This window comes from Sceloporus undulatus, chromosome 6, assembly GCF_019175285.1.
Source record: "Sceloporus undulatus isolate JIND9_A2432 ecotype Alabama chromosome 6, SceUnd_v1.1, whole genome shotgun sequence".
Classification (NCBI taxonomy): Eukaryota; Metazoa; Chordata; class Lepidosauria; order Squamata; family Phrynosomatidae; genus Sceloporus; species Sceloporus undulatus.
Genome location: NC_056527.1, coordinates 7,112,203 through 7,132,596, shown reverse-complemented (window position 1 = coordinate 7,132,596; position 20,394 = coordinate 7,112,203). Strand labels below are relative to the sequence as shown.

The 20,394-nt window shown below is 44.1% G+C and overlaps 1 protein-coding gene across 2 annotated transcripts in view; it reads right to left on the bottom strand.

The window, feature by feature from the left end:
- The window catches only part of CTDSPL (CTD small phosphatase like), an 82,924-nt gene extending 63,079 nt beyond the window's left edge, over nt 1-19,845 (bottom strand). Inside the window, exon 1 of one of the 2 annotated variants that reach the window (XM_042476364.1) lies at nt 17,834-19,845. In XM_042476364.1, the coding sequence (XP_042332298.1) occupies nt 17,834-17,909 (76 nt within the window). In that variant the 5' untranslated portion in view covers nt 17,910-19,845. The remainder of the gene's footprint in view (nt 1-17,833) is intronic. The other variant, XM_042476363.1, reaches the window with a different exon arrangement.
- Nucleotides 19,846-20,394: the final 549 nt, after the last annotated feature.

Below are 20,394 nucleotides of genomic sequence, written 5' to 3'. Positions count from 1 at the left end.
AGAAAGGGGTGGCATCTCGGTGCTCCTTTCTGCCCGTCTGTATCCCCCCCCCCCTTTAGTACCAGAGACTGAGATATGTTCCTACAAAAAAACTACAAAAAAGAAGAGCAGTTCGACATGTTTCAGAAAACTTTTTATTTAAAACTAATATTATGCACAGGCAAAATGGAACAACCAGGTCAATTAAGCCTTGCATAAGGTAACAAAAAGATTTTGAATCCTCTAGATACTACTGGAAAATTACTTCCAAAATTCATCCAGGAATGATGTTTTTCTTTCAGCAGCTCCCATTTTCTTTATTATTTCAATTTTGGTGAAAAACTTATAGATCTCTATTTTTCAACATGCCATGGTAGCTGGGGAGGCAGGTTAAGCTACATTCTCCTTTTCTTTGTTTTGCTTTTCATCTATGTTCAACAAGTAATCCTGCAGGCAGCTCTTTGGACTACTGTATGTAAGGATCTACAGAACCTAGGATCAGCTAGAGGAGAATCCCATTCTTTCGCAGGACCAGCTTAATTGCATTGGTTACTACAGACATGCTGCTTCAACCCAGCAGTGAAAGTGCCTTTCTCCAGTCCTCCTTCACCATCTGCCCAATGCCAATGCCACAAAACAAGCACACACAAAACTTACAGATAGACAGATCACAAGAAAAGAAAAGAGGAGTCTGAGGTCTCTGTAAAAAGACTTTGTAAAAAGGAGCTTCTTTGTCAGATGCTTTGTTACTTGAACTGTGCCTGTGTTCTGGGAGCCATGTTTGCAGACAGCAGCAGCACATATTCTGTTACCTGGGCACCAACAAATTCTGGAAGTTTATACTTCATACAAAGCCTGAGTGTTTAGAACACAAAAGCTTACAAGAAAAAGACACGATGGGGAAGAGCAAGCTTGCTATGACTGCCTAGTAATTATTACGTTACCTCCTTAGTCGAACAGCAGCCTCTCCTTTTGCACTTGAGTGATTCTGAGCATGCCTTACAATGTCTTAAAATACCTAAACTGGACAAATGGTGAAAAAAAAGCTTCACATATCTGCATGCATGAGTGTGCATGCAGACAGAAACGTTACAACAAGGTGACTTCAAAGACATAGCGGTGTTAGTGTGGAAAATCAGTATGCTGTTAGTCTACAAAAGCTAATGCTACCAGATTCTGTCTTTCAGTTAGCCTCAAAAGTGCTATAAGATCCTATTGCAACAAGGTGACTTGCCAACCAAAATGTGAGCTTCCTTGATACTATAAGATATGCCTATACTTCTTAAGTTAGTATTTTGTAAGCTTTTAACCCTTTGCTTTTGGTTTTAACGTTGCTAGTAGATAATAATATATCCAATGTGATGTCGAAAGCTTCCATTGCAGGTATCCATAGTTTCTTATGGGTTTTTTGGGCTATGTGGCCATGTTTTAAAAGAGTTCATTCCTGTCGTTTCACCACCATCTGTGGCGAATAATATATCTACTTATCCAAGAATAAGATCCATTGAACTCAATATGTACAGAATTGTGCACAGTACGTAATGGTACTGTGTCACAAAAGGACAAAGATATATATTCCAGTTTTATGTCATTTATATGGAGTAGCAGTATTTCACACAAAATATGAGGGGGAGCTTGCTTTTGGATCCACAGAGCTGTTCACATGTTAGTCCCATATTAAACAACAACAACAAGTTTATTGATTAGTCAATGACTGTATCAAGAAATGCACAATACAAATGCAAAATAGAAAATAGAAAACCCAAGTGTCAAAATACATACAAAAATAAAACTTGGTCACATCTAAAAGCTCATATAAAATTAAGTCAAGAGTTAAGAGTTAAGACCAATACTAGCTAAATAAAAGCAAATATAATAAAACAGGGTGCAAATACATTAGACTAAGATAAGACAAACCACCTAAAACAGAGTAGAGGAAATCAATAAGGCTATTAAATAACCTTATCTCCATGGCATGAGACCCCGTTTTGTATGATAAATTGATCTCTTAAATAAGCAGCTTTTACAATAAATTTTGCAATACATCACACTAGGTGTAAATTCTCTCCAGAAAGGAGATGGGACAATTTGACGGTGGGATCCTAGTTGGTCATGTTAACCAAAAATGGTTGTAAGTAATTGGATCTCTCCTTATCATATAGACAACAATCAAACAGGATATGTGTAATATCCTCTACAGCTGAAGCGCCACAAATACATATTCAAATACAACCCCCAGTGGATACCAAGAGCCACCTGTACCAGAGTGAGGAGGACAAGAAAATCTACAACTATCCTCTCTAGGATGAATCTAGGAAGGCCCCAAATATTGTCCTCACAGTTGACCTGCGCTCTGAAAAATTTCCACTGCAGCACCAAACAGGAGAAAGTAGGGAATGGCTATTTTAGTAGTGGCCAGCTGATGTACTTGGAGCACCTTGGAGACCTGCTGCCCAAACAAGCTCCACACCGTCTCTCTAACAGAGCTGCTCATGTGTCAGTCCCATATTAAACAAATTCCAAGCAAACCACACAGATTGAACTACACTCAGTTTTATGGGTGGTGGTGGTGGTGTTTCCATTACAGAAAAAAAATCTTCTGATCAAAATTAATCCTGTCCAAAGAAACTACGAACAATCCAAATCCTTCCTTAAATCTGTCCATGTGAGCGCTTATAGGGCCTTCCTCCCACTGAGGGGGTATACTTATCAAATTTGCAGAAGATACCAAACTAGGAGGAGTAGCAAATACCCCAGAGGACAGGATCAAAATTCAAAATGACCTGAACAGACTAGAAAGCTGGGCCAAAGCTAACAAAATGAATTTCAACATGGAGAAATGTAAGGTACTGCACTTAGGGCAGAAAAATGAAATGCAGATATAGGATGGGAGACACCTGGCTGAATGAAACTACGTGTGAAAGGGATCTGGGAGTCCAAGTAAACCACAAATTGAACATGAGTCAACAGTGTGATGCAGTAGCTAACAAGGCCAATGCAATTTTAGGCTACAACAATAAAAGTATAATGTCTAGATTAAGAGAAGTAATAGTGCCCTATATTCTGCTTTGGTCAGGCCCCACCTGAAATACTGTGTCCAGTTCTGGGCACAATTCAGAAAGGACATTGAGAAACTGGAGTGCATCCAAAGGAGGGTGACTAAAATGGTGAAGGGTCTAGAAACCATGCCCTATGTGGAACGACTTAGGGAGCTGGGGATGTTTAGCCTGGAGACGAGAAGGTTGAGAGGTGATATGATAGCCCTGTTTAAATACTTGAAGGGATGTCATATTGAGGAGGGAGCAAGCTTGTTTTCTGCTGCTCCAGAGACTAAGACTCAGAACAATGGATGCAAGCTCCAGGAAAAGAGATTCCACCTCAACGTTAGGAAGAACTTCCTGACAGTAGTAAGGGCTGTTCGACAGTGGAACAAACTCCTTCCTCGGAGTGCAGTGGAGTCTCCAAACCATGCTGCCCCCTTTGAATATTTTATAAGTTTACAATGTAGAAAAGGGATGTACAGCGCTGTGTAAATTTACAGCGCTTTATAAATAAAGGTAAATAATAATAAGAAGAACTTAGAACTGTATTTAAAACAATGGCAGCATAGCAATATTTATGTGTATCAAAAGTAGTCACAATTCATGAAAAAAATGGTGGGGGGAGGATAATATAATTATTCTTTTATTACTTTCTAACTATATAATTTGAAGACATTCATCTTTTAAAAGTTTGTTTTTGCTATGTCTTTAATTGTTTGAATATTGATGAATCAAATTTATTTGCAGGGACAATTCACTAACTTGTGGAAATTGTATCCCTTGTTCTGGAAAACATGAGGAGCCTTCCACTATAATAATAATAATAAAATTTTTATTATAGACCGCTATTCCGCAATGATCATAGCGGTGTGTACAGTAAAATTGCAATACAATAAAAAAATTGCAAGGCCTCTCTCCCTCAAGATGGTGGTTGGAGGGTGCTCTTTGTCTTCCAGGCCAGGTCTTCTCTACCTCAAGATGGTGGTTGGGAGGAGGGCTCTTTGTCTTCCAGGCCAGCCTCTCCTCCCCTTCAAGCTTGGTGGTTGGAGAGCGGGCTCTTTGTCTTCCAGCCAGGCCTCTTCTCCCCTTCAAGATGGTGGTTGCAGGAAGGGGTTTTTGTTTCCAGGGCCAGGCCTCTCTCCCCCTCAAGACGGTGGTTGGAGGAGGGCTCTTTGTCTTCCAGGGCCACGGCCCTCTCTCCCCCTCAAGACGGTGGTTGGAGGAGGGCTCTTTGTCTCCAGGCCCAGCCTCTCTCCCCCTCAAGATGGTGGTTGGAGGAGGGCTCTTTGTCTTCCAGGCAGGCCTCTCTCCCCCTCAGATGGTGGTTGAGGAGGGCTCTTTGTCTCCAGGCCAGGGCCTCTCTCCCCCTCAAGACGGTGGTGGAGGAGGGCTCTTTGTTTCCAGGCGCCGGCCTCTCTCCCCTCAAGCGGTGGTTGGAGGAGGGCTCTTTGTCTTCAGGCCAGGCCTCTCTCCCCCTCAAGATGGTGGTTGGAGGAGGGCTCTTTGTCTTCCAGGCCTGGCCTCTCTCCCCCTCCAAAGGATGGTGGTTGGGGAGGGCTCTTTGTCTTCAGCCAGGCCTCTCTCCCCCTCAAATGGTGGTTGGAGGAGGGCTCTTTGTCTTCCAGGCCAGGCCTCTCTCCCCTCCAAGAGGTGGTTGGAGGAGGGCTTTTGTCTTCCAGGCCAGGCCTCTCTCCCCCTCAAGACGGTGGTTGGAGGAGGGCTCTTTGTCTTCAGGCCAGGCCTCTCTCCCCCTCAAAGATGGTGGTTAGGAGGGCTCTTTGTCTCCAGGCGGCCTCTCCCCCTCACGATGGTGGTTGGAGAGGGCTCTTTGTCTTCCAGGCCTGGCTCTCTCCCTCAAGATGTGTTGGAGGAGGGCTCTTTGTCTTCGGCCAGGGCCTCTCTCCCCTCAAGATGTGGTTGGAGGAGGGTCTTTGTCTTCCAGGCCAGGCCTCTCCCCCTCAAGACGGTGGTTGGAGGAGGGCTCTTTGTCTTCAGGCAGGCTCTCTCCCCTCAAGACGGTGGTTGGAGGAGGGCTCTTTGTCTTCAGGCCAGGCCTCTCTCCCCCTCAAGAGGTGGTTGGAGGAGGCTCTTTGTTCCAGGCAGGTTCTCCCCCCCCTCAAGAGGTGGTTGGAGGAGGGCTCTTTGTCTTCCAGGCCAGGCCTCTCTCCCCTCAGAGTGTGGTTGGAGGAGGGCTCTTTGTCTTCCAGGCCAGGCCTCTCTCCCCTCAAGATGGTGGTTGAGGAGGGCTCTTTGTCTTCCAGGCCAGGTTCTCCCCCTCAAGAGGTGGTTGGAGAGGGCTCTTTGTTTCCAGGCCAGGTTCTCTCCCCCTCAAGATGTGGTTGGCGGAGGAGGGCTCTTTGTCTTCCGGCCTGGCCTCTCTCCCCTCAAGCGGGTTGGGGAGGTCGTCTTCCAGGCCAGGCCCTCTCCCCCTCAAGATGGTGGTTGGAGGGAGGGCTCTTTTGTCTTCCAGGCCAGGCCTCTCTCCCCTCAAAAGATGGTGGTTGGAGGAGGGCTCTTTGTCTTCCAGGCCAGGCCTCTCCCCTCAAGATGGTGGTTGGAGGAGCGGTCTGTCTTCCAGGCCGGCCTCTCTCCCCCTCAAGAGTGGTTGAGGAGGGCTCTTTGTCTTCCAGGCCAGGCCTCTCTCCCCCTCAAGATGGTGGTGGAGGAGGGCTCTTTGTCTTCCAGGCCGGCCTCTTCCCCCTCAAGATGGTGGTTGGAGGAGGGCTCTTTGTCTTCCAGGCCAGGCCTCTCTCCCCCTAAGATGGTGGTGGAGGAGGGCTCTTTGTCTTCCAGGCCAGGTTCTCTCCCCCAAGATGGTGGTTGGAGGAGGGCTCTTTGTCTTCCAGGCCGGCCTCTCTCCCCCCAAGTGGTTGGGGAGGGCTCTTTTCTTCCAGGCCCGGTCTCTCCCCTCAAGATGGTGGTGGAGGAGGGCTCTTTGTCTTCCAGGCCAGGCCTCTTCCCCCTCAAGATGGTGGGAGGAGGGCTCTCTGTCTTCCAGGCCAGGCCTCTCTCCCCCTCAAGACGGTGGTTGGAGGAGGGCTCTCTGTCTTCCAGGCCAGGCCTCTCTCCCCCTCAAGACGGTGGTTGGAGGAGGGCTCTCTGTCTTCCAGGCCTGGCCTCTCTCCCCCTCAAGACGGTGGTTGGAGGAGGGCTCTTTGTCTTCCAGGCCTGGCCTCTCTATCACAAGACTTCCTTGTTCATTCACAAATTCATTGCTGAGAGCAATGAAGCCATAATATAAATGAAGTTTAATTCTGCTTATCTAATCTGTAATGAGTGGTGTTAATTTTTATACTTTGCTAAACATATATCGTATGGCTTTTATATACAATATTCTGTTCACAAGGCTCTTTTGGTGGAAAAACAGTTCCTAAATGTTGATAAGGAGCATTTATTTAAAACACAATTCAACTGAATTTCACTTTGTTTTGTAGTCTTGGCTGCAAACTAGTGAACAATTATTTGTTTTTAATTCCTTCTGAAATGTGCAGTTGTTTCCATCATCACAGAATACTATCCTCTCGTTCTACAGCGAGTATACAACAAACCTAACAGTACATGAGACTTTTGTGACTTAATGACTTGTATAGCTTTTATACAACAAAGAAAGTACACATTATTCATGGGAAAACAAGTGATATACTTCAAGAGACAACCACTTCTGAACTGTCTACTGTAAGTCAAAGTAAACAATGCAATCATCAATGAATATCTTATTTAATATGAAACAATGAAATATATATGTACAATATTTACACTTTTATTCTATTGGGAAGTTAAATGAAAGGAACACAAAGTATTTTTTTTTTTCTGAACTTGCAGAGTGCAACAGGAGCAAGGTACCACTCTGCACAGAATCTTAATATGGGATTCTCTTTTAGTCTTAGCCAACTTCAGTGTTTTAGATTTCTGAATTTTGAAAGCAATAATGACTAATACACACACACAAACATCTGGCAACAAGATCAGCTAAATCTATCCCTCTGTAGTACCAGGAGGCGGCTTGTTACTGCAGCAAACTAGCCCTTCCCTGCAAGAAAACCTTACCTGCTGTTTAGAACTACCATAAGTGATTCTTCAGAGCAAGGAATATGCTCTTTGGCCAGGAACAGTTACTCAGTAATGAATAAGATACCAGTTGCTTCCCAGAATACTATCTGTATTCGCATCCTTATTCAGCACTAAGAGAACAGAAAGCTTTCTGGAGTCCTTAGCTGCGCAGCTAAGGGTTAAAGTACAAATTACTTAGTTGAAACAATGCACGCTCTTCTCAAAGATTCTCCACATCCCAGTAGAATATGTAGCATCACCTGTATAACTCCTAACAACCTGGGGAAATTTTCATGACAATGGTGGATACAGTGTTGATGCCTTCCATGCTGGAATTTTCCACATCTGTGGACCAGTGATAGAACACGTTATAGAAAAACATAGCATCGCCAAAGGAAAGGTGTGAAGCATTGTTCAAATTATATATTAATTGGAATCCTGTGAATGACATATACAGGGGTAAGATCACCTTGTGCTTGCTTGGTTTTTTAAAATTGTTGCAGAGACTGGTATTTTCATCCATTCTCTGCAATGACCAAAGCCAACGTATCACCACCAACCTGACTTACTGTTGTTCCTCAATAGCCTTATACATGGCCATTCTGTTGCTGGTAGAGTATAGGAGACTGGAGAACTACCAGATGCAGACCAATGACCCCATTAACTGAGACCTTCAGAGGACCCCAGCATATCTGAGGGGAAGATGTCTTTAATCTGTGTCTGGCTATGAAAACAGCCAAATGTTTCTCCAATTCCCCCTTCCCATATTTTCCACCAGCAATGGCATGACCAAGGGGGGCCTATCACAGCGCAATGAGTCCTGTGGGTGTTGACAGGGAAGCAGTAGCAGAATCAGCATACTGAATTTGTAAGCAATGCTTGACCATGTAGGATCTTGGCCGAAGACATCATAGGTAGAGTAGGACTTCTGCCGTTCTGATTTACAGGTTGCATACTGGGGAAAAGGCAGGATATAAATTATATAAAAATAAAATAGATATCTAACACTGAAGAAAAAAACCAGTTTTTATTCAGTACTTAACATCCAATCTGATAAATTCAAGCCAAGTTATGATGCTTAAACAAGCAAGTCTGAAAAAGATGGGGGTGGCATTCAGGATTCAACATGTCAATGGTAATGGAAGTCATATTTTGAAAATTCGAACATCTCAATTACATTTTTCAGTTAGATTGCCCTTGGCACATGTTAAGTAAACAAAAACACAAGAGATGGCTGCAAATTTCAGTTTATTGTTTTGCTAAGATATTTCTAAAGTTCGCAAAATAAATTTATAGATGGGAAGGAAAAAAAACGATTTTAAAAAAATAGAAAAAAGTCAAAGCAAGTTTTCAATCCAGGGAGCATTGGGTGCAAGGTTGAATGTCTCAGGTTGAAACTCAGTGCTCTGAAATGTGGTATTCACTCTGGGGATCCCACGTTGGCCATGAAACTCACTGGGCGATCTTAGGCAAGTTACATGCTCTCAGCCTCAGGGGCTGGCAATGGCAAACCTCCTCTCAACAAACTTGCTAAGAAAACCCAATGACAGGTTTGCTTTAGGGTTGCCATAACAAAAACAATAACAACACATTGAATGAAGGCAGCCATCTCTCCCATTTTTCTTCAATCCTCAGTTTTAACAGTTACATGACAGGCAGATACAGCACATTGGAAATTAATTCTGGAAGTCAGATCATCAAAATGTATGAATACAACTGAAGGACACTTCATAAGAAAGAGACCCTATGATCTCCAGAGACACCCAGCCATGAACCTGGGGAGCTTCTCCTTTCCCTCGCCTGGACAGTTCAAGAAAGGTCTCTGCCACTCTGACCTGTCAGACTAGGCCCTGAGGCAGTCAAGAAGCAATGTGGTTTTCCCTCTTCCTCAGCCGTCTGTAAAAGGAGAGAGCTTACAGAGATTACTGCAGACTCCATTTGATCTGTTTCCCAGCCATCCAGCATACTTTCTATACTTGGAGCACAGGAAGACTAGAATTTCCAGGTCCAGCCTATATTGTTTTACCTTCTAAAAGTTCTATCTCAATTTTTAAAATATATACATATATTTTAACAGTAATAAAAGGCAAATCAGTTAAGTAAAAACGTAAGTGGAAAACATAAGATTCACAAAAAAGGTAAAATAAAAATATATTACATACATATACAGTCATCCTTCCATAATTGCGGCTTTGATATTTGCGGAAATGATTATTCATGGATTTCATTAATATGTTCTCTCTAGGACTGTCTAGGTCCTCCAGTACAACTCTATGGACTACTTTAACTAAAAGTTGCACTGCAAGACCATTTGTAGCTACTCCAGTGCCATTCTATGGTCAGTGTATGTTGGACATTGACCACAGAGTTGCACTGGAGGACCTAGAGATTCCTAGAGAGGTGTCTTCTCAGGTAAAAACAGTGTTTTTGTTATTTGCGGTTTTTCCATATTCACGGGGGTCTTGTTCCCCTAACCCTAGCGAATATGGAGGGACAACTGTAGTATTAGCTTGTAGATAAGCAAAGAGTCCTTTTTGAATTTTCCTTTCCTTTTCCATTTACTAAATTTAGAAACAACAGAGATGTTAATGCTCAGAACATTTAAAGCTCCATATAAATTATTGATACTAATCTAAAGAGAGAGAAAAAAGTGGAAGGGGAGATGAACCAGTAGAGAAAGAGAAAGATCTGTCTATTTTTGTCCATGAGTTGTCTTGGTTCCTTTCTGGGAGAAAGGTGGGATACAAAAGATAGAAATGAAATAAAAAATAAGGGGAAGGGAGTAAGAGCTTCGTAACCCAAGTGAAGTTGGCATACATACATGTGCGCATGTGCCTTCAAGGCACCTGTCGGCTTATAGTGATCCCATGAATTTCACAGGGTTTTCTTAGGCAGGAATACTCGCAGTGAATTTTCTAGTTCTGACCTCTGCCTACAGCACTTACTATTTATTGGCAGTCTCCCATCCAGCTACTAGCCATGGATGACCATTATTGCTTAGCTTCCAAGCTCAGATAGGATCTGGTGCCTTTAGGATATTTAGGCTGTACTATTGATCTAAAATTAGAAATGAAGCAGTGTGCTTTTGCCTGTCTTCATAATAGCCCATGATTCCTTACCATTGAACCATGGCAGTTAGTGGTGTCAAACTGGATTATTTCTGCAGTGTGGATGCAGCCACAGTCTTTACTTTTGTCATCCAAAGCCCATCTCATGTTCTTGTATGTCTTTCAATGCAAGAAGAAGAGATATCCAAGCAAGACAACAATGTTAATGGCCATTTAACAGTTCAGCACTTAATTGGAAATGAATGTTACTGTATTTCTACAAACACTATGAAAATCTCTTTTTAATAGTCAGAACCTTGGCATACATGTATTTAATTTACTGATATGTTATGGCTTCACCCAAAAGTTACCAGTGTACCTCTAGCTAGTATAGAAAATAACCCTCTTTCTTTACTTGGCTAATGCTTGGATTTTTACAGCTGTGGCCTTATACTATACTGTACTTTCGTATAGTGAAGTGATTGATCCTTTCAGATAGGGCAGATATGACTTGGCATCAACGTGGCACGAGGGAACTAGTATAAACAATTGACTTATGTTTTATTAAGTTGCTAGGCAGCATTTTCATTTTGTGTAAAAAACTTTCCCCTTCCCACTAATTATGCTGTTTACATTAAAGAAAGTTTCAAAGAATAATTTATCCAATTATGGAAAGCCAATTATTAAAAAATACAGTGGGTAGCCAGTTGAAACAACTTTGAATAGCTGAACCTCATTCTGACAGTAAGATAAATGCAGAAGTTAATCAAGTGCCAACGGATCAAATAAGACACACATACACAAAACACGCTGTCTGTATTTTCCTAATATAATCAAAACTGATCTCTGAAGCATTTTCTGAGTAACAGACATGTTATACCAAAGAAACAGTCTTGATAAAGTGGTTTTGATTACTGAAAAGGAAAAGCAGTACTGCACTGGAGTGTAACTTGATCATTTAAATGCAGAACTTTCACCTGAAGAGAGGCTGATTTCTTAAATATGTATTTTTCTCTTTCTATCCCAGCCCATGCCAGTGGCTTCATGTAAGAAGTAACGTTTTAAATAAAAATACAACACAAACACACAACTAAAATGAAAGTGATTTGATACCTATTTAATCCTGAGCACTGAACAGCAGCCCAAGGAGAGAAGTTTGCTTTCTTCCCAGGAAGCATGAAGAATAAGAAGCATTCAGTACATGACTTTGAGAAACTTTGTGGGGAAGTGAACTTACAACTCTGGAATAACGGATTATGCCTTTCTACTTTAGCCTTATCACCTGCAGAAGCATAGCTAAAACATGACAATGTATTTGGTTACAATTGCCATCCTAACCTAACAAATACTGGTGCCACCAAAACCTCAGATCACAATGTTACCCATAGATATAAAACATTTTAAAGGCCAGACTACACATCATATTAACTGACCAGTTTGGTGCTATATCCATATTTTCTTAACCATGAAAAGCTTATTCTTAACTGTGAGCAGCTCCTGGGACTGGCAATTGGGATCATGGTGCATAGGGAAGGGGCTTGGTTGTTGTTATTGTTATGTGCCTTCAAGTCGTGAACCTATCATAGGGTTTTCTTGGCAACAGTTGTTCAGAGGAGGTTTGCCATTGCCTTCTCCTGAGGCTGAGAGCATGTGACTTGCCTAAAATCATTCAGTAGGTTTCATGGCCAAGCTGGGAATCGAACCCTGGCCTCCAGAGTTGTAGACCAACACTCAAACCACTACGCTAGACTAGTGCTCATCACACTATAATCCCAATGAAGACTGCCATGAAAAGCATCTGTTTGGCTTTAGAGCAGGGGTAGGCAACCTTTTTGAGCCGGGGGCCGGGTTGCTGTCCCTCAGACAACTGGGGGGCCGAAGCCAAAAAATAAATACTTAAATAAATTAAAAAAATATTAAATAAATAAATAAACCGGGACAAATGTAGGACAAAATTTTCAAATGGGGGACACTTTTTTATAAAAAAATGGAGGACACGCAAAAAAATGTGCTGATTTATAAAAAAAAGTTCAGATAAATGCATGTTTCTGAGGCTTCTATAGACAATTGTCCCACCATGCCCCTTGCACAAGACGCCAAAGGCCCCGGCGGCAATCGGCAGCAGGACCGGGCTGGGGCCGGTCCCAAGGCCTCGCCGGGCCGCATCCGGCCCGCGGGCCGCAGGTTGCCTACCCTTGCTTTAGAGGAAAGCTCTTACAGGAAGCAAAATACAGTACAGTGCAGGATGGTGAGAGGTAGTATTAGAATTGTGCTGCAGGATGAATCAAACAATTTAATCTCTTTTCCCTGTGTACAATGATCCTAATCCTCACTGTCCCAAATTAACAGGGTTTTAAATCAATCAATCAATCAATCAATCAATCAACCATCCATCCATCCATCCATCCACACACACATATATAGGAAATGGCAAATTACATATTTGTAGTTTGGCCCCAACACAAGCTATAGAGGAATCCAAGCTTGTTACACAAAAGAAATCAGTAATGTAGCCACCACTGCATCCATAAACCAGGTGGCTCATTCCCGCCAAATTGAAGGATGGTGGTGGGGTAGATAGATATTAGTGCATCTCCCACTTCCTCCACTTTTAAAGAAACTTAAATAATTTTCTTTGTATTGGTAAGGAAGAAATTAAATGTTCCAGAGCTAGCCTTTTTATTCAGCTTGTTTAGAGGAAGGAATAGAAAACCGGTTGGTTTTGGATTCTGCCAATCTATTGCTTCCTTGGACACAAGTCTAACTTGCCCCATTCCTGATCTCTCTGGCAATGGGACAGCAGTGGAGGCTTCTTCCACTGCACTGAATAAACATCTTCCTCTCTGATCACATACATCCCTCGATGAACAAAGATAATACCACTGCTTCCAAAATTTAACATTTTGTTGCAAGTCTAAAATAATTTCAGGCTTAAGCTTTCAAACTTAGGTTTTCGGGGGGGGGGGGAACCTGAAAGTAACTCCCCATATTTGATATAAAATCTTAGTTTCTGATCTCATTTTTATATTACGATTGTGACAGAAAAATGTTATAAATTATAGGGTCACAGTCAAACTATAGATACCAATGTGGATCAACTGTTTTTTTAAGGAGTGTGGTCTTATTTCACTTCTACCATTAGTAAAAACATTGTCATGACCATTTCTGGATAACTGCACTCTTTCAATGGCAGCTCATAAATATTATGGATGACATGATAATGTTACATTATGAGAAAGTTAACTACTGGCCTCAAAAGGCAAGCATCCTCAGTGTCCAGAAGGTTATCTACTACATACATCTTCTAGTGACCACAGCAACATTTCCCAAATCTACATCTTCTATATATGTTGCACTACAACTCCAATAAGCCCCAGCCATGACGAATGAGGATGATGGAAGTTGGAGACCGACACATGTAGAAACCATTGGGCTGGGGCAGGCTGGGCTTGAGTGCTGGTGTTAGAATAGGGAAATTCAAATCCAAATCCGGGCTAAAATTCACTGGCCAATCTTGGGTAAGCTTCTCTCTCATCCTATGGTGCCTCAGAATTATTGTTAAACTATAATACTACACAAAGCTTTTTCAGAGAATCAGACTGGTATAAATGCAATAGAAGTTTTGAAAGTAGTCCCTAAGACAAACTACTGTAAATGCTGCCCACATGCTTACAAGTTGCCTCCTTCAAACTCTATATTCACAATCATGTGCAGATAAAACCTGTTACATGTGAAGTTTAGGGATCTACTTGCATTGGTTTACTGTTGCTGTCATGCGCAAGTTATTTCTGACCTATGGTAACCCTATGGCAAACCTGTCACAAAGCTTCCTTGGCAAGATTTGTTCAGAGGGGTTTGCCTTGCCTTCCTCTGAGGCTGAGAGAGTATGACTCGTCCATGGTCACCCAGAAGATTTCCATGTATAAGAGGGGATCCAACCCTATTTCCCAGAGTCACAGTCCAACACTCAAACCACTATACCACACTGGCTCCCTTTGGTCTGTTGTTGTTTTTGGCCTTCAAGTGGTTTCCGACTTAAGGCAATCCTAAGGCGAACTACATCTAACATGTGATTTTCTTAGCAAGTTTCTTCAGAGGGGTGTGGTAGCTACAAACTGTCTCCCCTGCACAGCAGAAGAAGAAAAAGGAAGGGCCCCATCCCCTTTGCACTGTGAATGAAAGACACTGCCAATGCCATTCCCTTCTCTGTTTGTATCGTGTCTTTTTAGATTGTAAGCTTGAGGGCAGGGAACCGTCTAATTAAAAATAATAATTGTAAGCCGCTCTGAAAGCCTTTAGGGCTGAAGGGCAGGGTATAAGTACTCTAATAAATACATAAGAAGAAATAAGAAAAAGTTATCTCCCCTTCTGCAGCCCAAATAAGAATTATCAAAGGGACTCTGTTTACTGCTGGGACCTGACTCACCAGAGAACTGGGACACTTCTGCCTAGCAAACAGATTGATCAAAACCTTGCTTACTAGTAAAGCATCACTATTAGTGGGGTCCAGATTTCATTATACAGTCAGTCTGCAGCTTCTTTATCCATGGATTCAACTATCCACAGCTTGAAAATATTCCAAAAAATTTAAATTCCAAGAAGCAAACCATACCATAAGGGATACCATTTCACTAGGCCACTGTATTTAATGGGATTTGAGCATCTGAGGGAGAGAGGAGATAGGCCCAACGCCTTCCCTAATTGGGCCGAATCAGAGTAAGAAGAAGGGCCCTCCCTCCAGTCCATCTGCCCTGGTCCAGGCCTCAGAGGGAGAGAAGATCTACTGGACTTTTCACCTTCCCCTCTACCATTCCCATCTCCTTTTGTATCTTGTCTCTTTAGATTGTAAGCCTGAGGACAGGGAAATGTCCAATTAACAATTTGTAAGCCACTCTGATAGCCTTTTGGTTGAACAGCGGGGTATAAGTAAATAAATATCCTCCTCCTCCTCCTCCTCCATGGATTTTGGTATCCATGGGGGGGTCCTGGAACCAAACCCCAGTGGATATCAAGAACAGCCTGTACCACAACGAGGAAGACAAGAAAATCTACAACCATCCTCTAAAATGGAGCTAGGAAGAGCCCAAAGATTGTCCCCACAGTTGACCCGAGCTCTGGAAAATTTCCACTACAGCACCAAACTAGAGAAAGTAGGGGCTGGCTATTTTGGTAGTGGCCAGCTGATGTACTTGGAGCACCTTGGAGACCTGCTGTCCAAACAAGCCCAGACTGCCACTAACAGGAAACACCACATAAGCAAACATCTGCTCTATTTCCTCAGCTCCAAAACCCTAGCCCTCTTACATGAATACAATGGATCTTCAAAGTATGCAGACGTAAGACTGGAAATGGAGAGGCTGAATCCTGAATACCACAGATTCTAGCTTCATTACCAAACAAATGAATGGACCCCAAGTGGTTTTCTCCAATGGCACAACGTAAGAAAGTCTTACTAGGCTAGCTCCAAGGCACAGCAGCCCTACAATAGCCTGGGAAACTATTTTGAGTACAATTTGGAAAAGCAGCATAAAAATAAATCTGATTATAACATTTCTAGAAATTGAAAGTCAGATGCTTCCAGGAAGCTAAAAGGTCCCCCCCAACACACACACACACTTATGAACAACACTGCCTCCTTCCTTATGTTTAACACATCTCCTCTTCAAAACAGGTTGAAAACAGGTTTCAGTATAAATAGTGTTTCAGCTGATTTAGAGATCTTCTTTCACATACCACCATTAAGGAGAAATCTTTGCAAATTTTTTAGAGCAGGAATGTTGGGGTCATAACAAACTACGACTCCAAGAATTTCTTAGCACTGAGCCATGGCAGCTCAAGTGATGTTAAGCCGGATTATTTTGGTCATGTGGATGCAGCCTTGGTGGTTATATTATTCCCCTCCCTGGCCTAGAACCAGTGCAGCCCCTCTGGAAGCTTTAAGCCTGGAGAAGAAACCAGGAGCAATCAACAGGTTCACTTGATTCCCACCAACAGCCCCCTCTCTCTACTCATGAATGTTTTCTCTTCCATCCTTCACCATAGTTAACACTTCCTTTTCTGATAATCAAGTTCAAGCTCCGTTTAAGAGGAAATTGCATTTGGCATTAATTGTGTTACAGGCTGGTTAACAAGTAACTGTCTGGGTCAAGGAGGACACAGGTTTGCAGTCATGGGGTCTGCCCCCTTTTAGCCATGGTTAAAGAGACACGAGACACATAATATCTGCCCCAGTTCCTAGTCCACATGCCTTTCATCCATGCCACAACAACACACCTTCCAAGTCAGCAAAATCATTTTTATTTCTATTTCACAGAAGACACTCTAGTACAAAAATAGCCACTAAGTGCAGGGATCTGTTCCTGGTATTCACATTGCCCTCTTCCATTTTCAGGAATTATATCGAAACAACACAAACCTTGCATATTTTATTTTTTTTAAACACCATCCATTAAGACAAAGACTTAAAACTTGCCATTATGTGGAACTCTCTAATGTTATAAGAGCCTGAGCAAAGAGCAAACAACAGTTCAGAACACTAAAAGATTCCCTTCCTTTGGAGGGAAAAGGACAACATTGAAGCCAACAAAGGGGAAAAAACACATTACGAATTAAAGTTTGCTAGGAACCAGGTTGCCTTAGATCTGTTTCAGAACAATAATTCTACTTATTTTAAAATTATTATTTTGATTGTAATCACTAACATGGGTGCCACCCAAATAGAAGAAAAATCACAGTATATTAATCCACATGATCCCAAACCAAGCAAGCAGAGAGCTGGAGCAGACAAGGCACAAGCGCCAGCCTCCATCTAGGCCAAAACAAATCTACAACCATTGGGAGGATTGTAATCTTTACTGCTGTATTTTGGCAACATTTCCACCACCAGATTGATTTCACATCTCTTACTATGGGTTGTCCATATTTTGAAACATCACACCTCCCTAGAGCACAACCAATGACTATTTCCCCATTTCACAGGTCTAAGATGCATCTGAATTCTGACGTGGTTTTGATCTGTCAACCTTTGTCACGGTTCAAGCCTTCCCCCTACAAAAGGAAAAGTAAGAACCACTGTCTGTCATGAAGTGGAGAACTGCCTCTGAGGCGTGTTGTGCCTATTCTGGGGTAGAAACGTTCCACCCAAACCTACATGTCTACAGTAAGTGCTGCCTTGCCACTTCCTGAGGATAAGTATCCCCTGTTTCTCAATGATGGATTCAACGCAAGTTTCTTAAACAAAATGTCTCCGCGTCAGTCATCTTAATCCCCATTTTGAAAGAATGTTTACACCAATCTCTCCTCTCAAAAACCTCAAGGTTCCTCAGCGCCAAATGGCAAGATTTCAAAAACCAGCCTAGTAAGTTCAATAAAGGTCTGCCTTCCCAGGGTTTGGACGGAGCCCAAGCTCTAGCTAGCAAAGAAACAACAACAACAACGTTACAACAGTTTTACTCAATACCAATTGGACCCGAGAGAAATGTAGGCAGAGAGGCACAATACACTTTGCATGTTTTCCTTTACAGCTGGATTCAAGTTCAGCAGAACTGTAATGAGAAGAGGTTGTCAGTGTTACACAATCCGGCCACTCCAGCCTACAAGAAACAAACAGGCGCCCTGTTGGAAGGCATATTATAGGATCGCTACACAATCCCTCAGGACCTGTAGCCGGCGATTACAACAGTTATCATTCAAGGCATTAGTGGAGGGATTTCTCACCTTTATCCTGAGAGCAGGACAGGATTTCTTCCTCTTTGGGGTTAGTCACCTGGGTGATAATGGACGGGTTGTCCATGGAAACTGAGTGCGTGTTTTTCACCTGGCGGTTTCCCTCCCGGAGGCAGGTTTGGTGTGCGTTTTCTGCGTTTCTTTAGATTTGTTTTCCTTTTAGGAAATCAATAGGCGGATTTATATGTGGGGAGGGGGAAAAACCCAACAACACTCCTCCAGGAATGAAGCCAAGCCAAGCCACAAAAAACGTAATAGAAGGCAGCAGGCACACAGGTCTCTTCTGTACTTCTTCAGTGAACTGGTTTTTTAAAAATCCACTAAATCCACAGATTACCCACCGAAAGCAACACCCAGTACCACTCCAGATAAGACAACAAACCAAGGGGCCACTCCAAATCCCTACTACGCCAGGCACAAAAATACCCGCCTTGAGCAAGCAAGCGTCTCGGGATAGATTTGAAAAGACCAAACTGAGGCAGGGTGGGGTTGGGAATGGCCAAGCCCCCTCCCTTCCTTTACACCCACCCACCCCCAGAATGCCTCCTAAACTGATGCCAACCAACACCAGGCTGCCCTGAGCTTTTCTTTTTAAAAAAGGAAGGAAATAAAAAGCCAGAAGAAGAAGAAGAAGAAGAGGGTTTACATTACCCTTCTCCACTCCAAAAAAAGAACCTAACCCAAAACACCCTGATCATTTCCCCCTCCATCCTCTTTGCTAGGAATGGGTGCCTCTCTCCTTCTCTCTCTCTCTCAACTCCCCCCCTTGAGGCTGCCAAAAAGTGCCCCCACCCTCCAGGAAAAAGGAGAAGAAGAGGAGGAAAAGGAGGAGGAGGAGGATAGCTGTCACTCAGACACTACAGAGGGATCCCCCCTTAACTCCTCAATCTTGCTTTAGGATTGAGATGGAGGAGGAGGAGGAGGAGGAGGAGGAGGAGGTGGAGAAGGATGGAGGAAGAGATAAGGTATGTCCCCTGCTTCACAGGTGGCTGTCACACAGACACAGAGGACCCCCAAACACTCCTCAGTCTGGCTTTGGGACTTAGGAGGAGGAGGAGGAGGGAAATAAGGTACTTCTTCCCTTCAAGCCCACTCTCCTCAGGTGGTTGTCACACATATACACACACCCCACACACTCTTCAATCTCGCCTTGGGATTTAGGAGGTGGGTAAGGAGGGCAATGGAGGAGAAGGAGGAGAAGGTATGTCCCCCCAACCTCCTCCCCAAAGGTGGCAAACACACAGAGAGACTCTTCAATCTTGCTTTGGGACTAAGGAGGTGGATGGAGGTGGGATAAGGGAAGTCCCTTCTCTACAGGTGGCTGTCACACACAAAGGACCCCCTACACACACACACACACTTTCTCTCTCTCTCTCTCCTCAACCTCGCCTTGGGACTTAGCAGGAGGAGGAAAAGGAGGCTGGGGGTAAGGTAAGACACCCCAAGCCCCCTCCCCACAGCTCTCTCTCTCTCTCTCTCACAGAGGAGGATCTGATGGGGAGGATGAGGAGGATGGAAGGAAGGAAGGGGAATAAGGTAATTGCAGCCACACACAAACACCCCCCGAGGACCCTCCTCTCCACACAGACGCCTCAATCTCGCCTTGGGATTTAGGAAGAGGATGCTTTTTGGGGGGGGGGGGTTAGGATAGACCCTCGCAAACTCTCTCCCCAAAAGTCTCTCTCTCACACACAGAATCCCCCTCCTCAATCTCTTTTGGGGCTGAGGAGGAGGAGGGATGTGGGGGGGGGGGATAAAGTACGTCCCCCAAAGCCCCCTCCTCAGAGTTTGCTGTCTCACACACACAAACACACTTTGTAGACACACAACACACACACGCTCCTACATGCCCCTCCCTCTCTGCCGACCCTCCTCCCCCCCCTTTTTGGGGACTATTATTATCTCATCCTTGGCAGCAGAAAGAGAGAGAGAGAGAGAGAGAGGGAGAGAGAGAAGGAGAAGAGGGCCCTCCGCCGCCTTCCCTCAGCGGAGACAACCCTCCTGTCAGCTCCCTTCCTTCCTTCCTTCCTTCCTTCCTTCCTTGCCCGCCTCCCTCTCTTTCCCTCTCAGGGGCAGCGCTCCGGATAATGCTGCTCCTTCCCGCCGTCGCCGTCTCCCTTCAGTCCCCTGCGCGGCGGCGACGACGGCGACGGGGTAAAGGCCGCCTCAGCCGCCTCCCGAGGAGGCAACAACATGGAGGCGGGAAAGAGGCCCGGCGCGCGCTCCCTCCGAGGGACTGGCTCTGGCTCTGGCTCTGGCTCGCGCTCTCTCCGGCTGCTGCTGCTGCTGCTGCCGCCGCCGAGAGCGGTAAACAACGGGGCGGGGCCCACTCCGGCCTCGGCCCCCGGCCGTCAATCAAGCGCAGGCCCAGGCCTCTCTCTTCCCCCCTCACGGAGGAGGCGGGGCTACGATGAGGGGAGGAGCTTGTTTCGGAGGTTAGCTCGGCCATTATTGAAAGGAGGCGGGGCTAGTTGATAATAAAGGGCGGCGCTTTCTTAGGAGGTCTTCTATCGCCTCTATTGAAAGGAGGCGGGGCTATGTTGATGATAAAG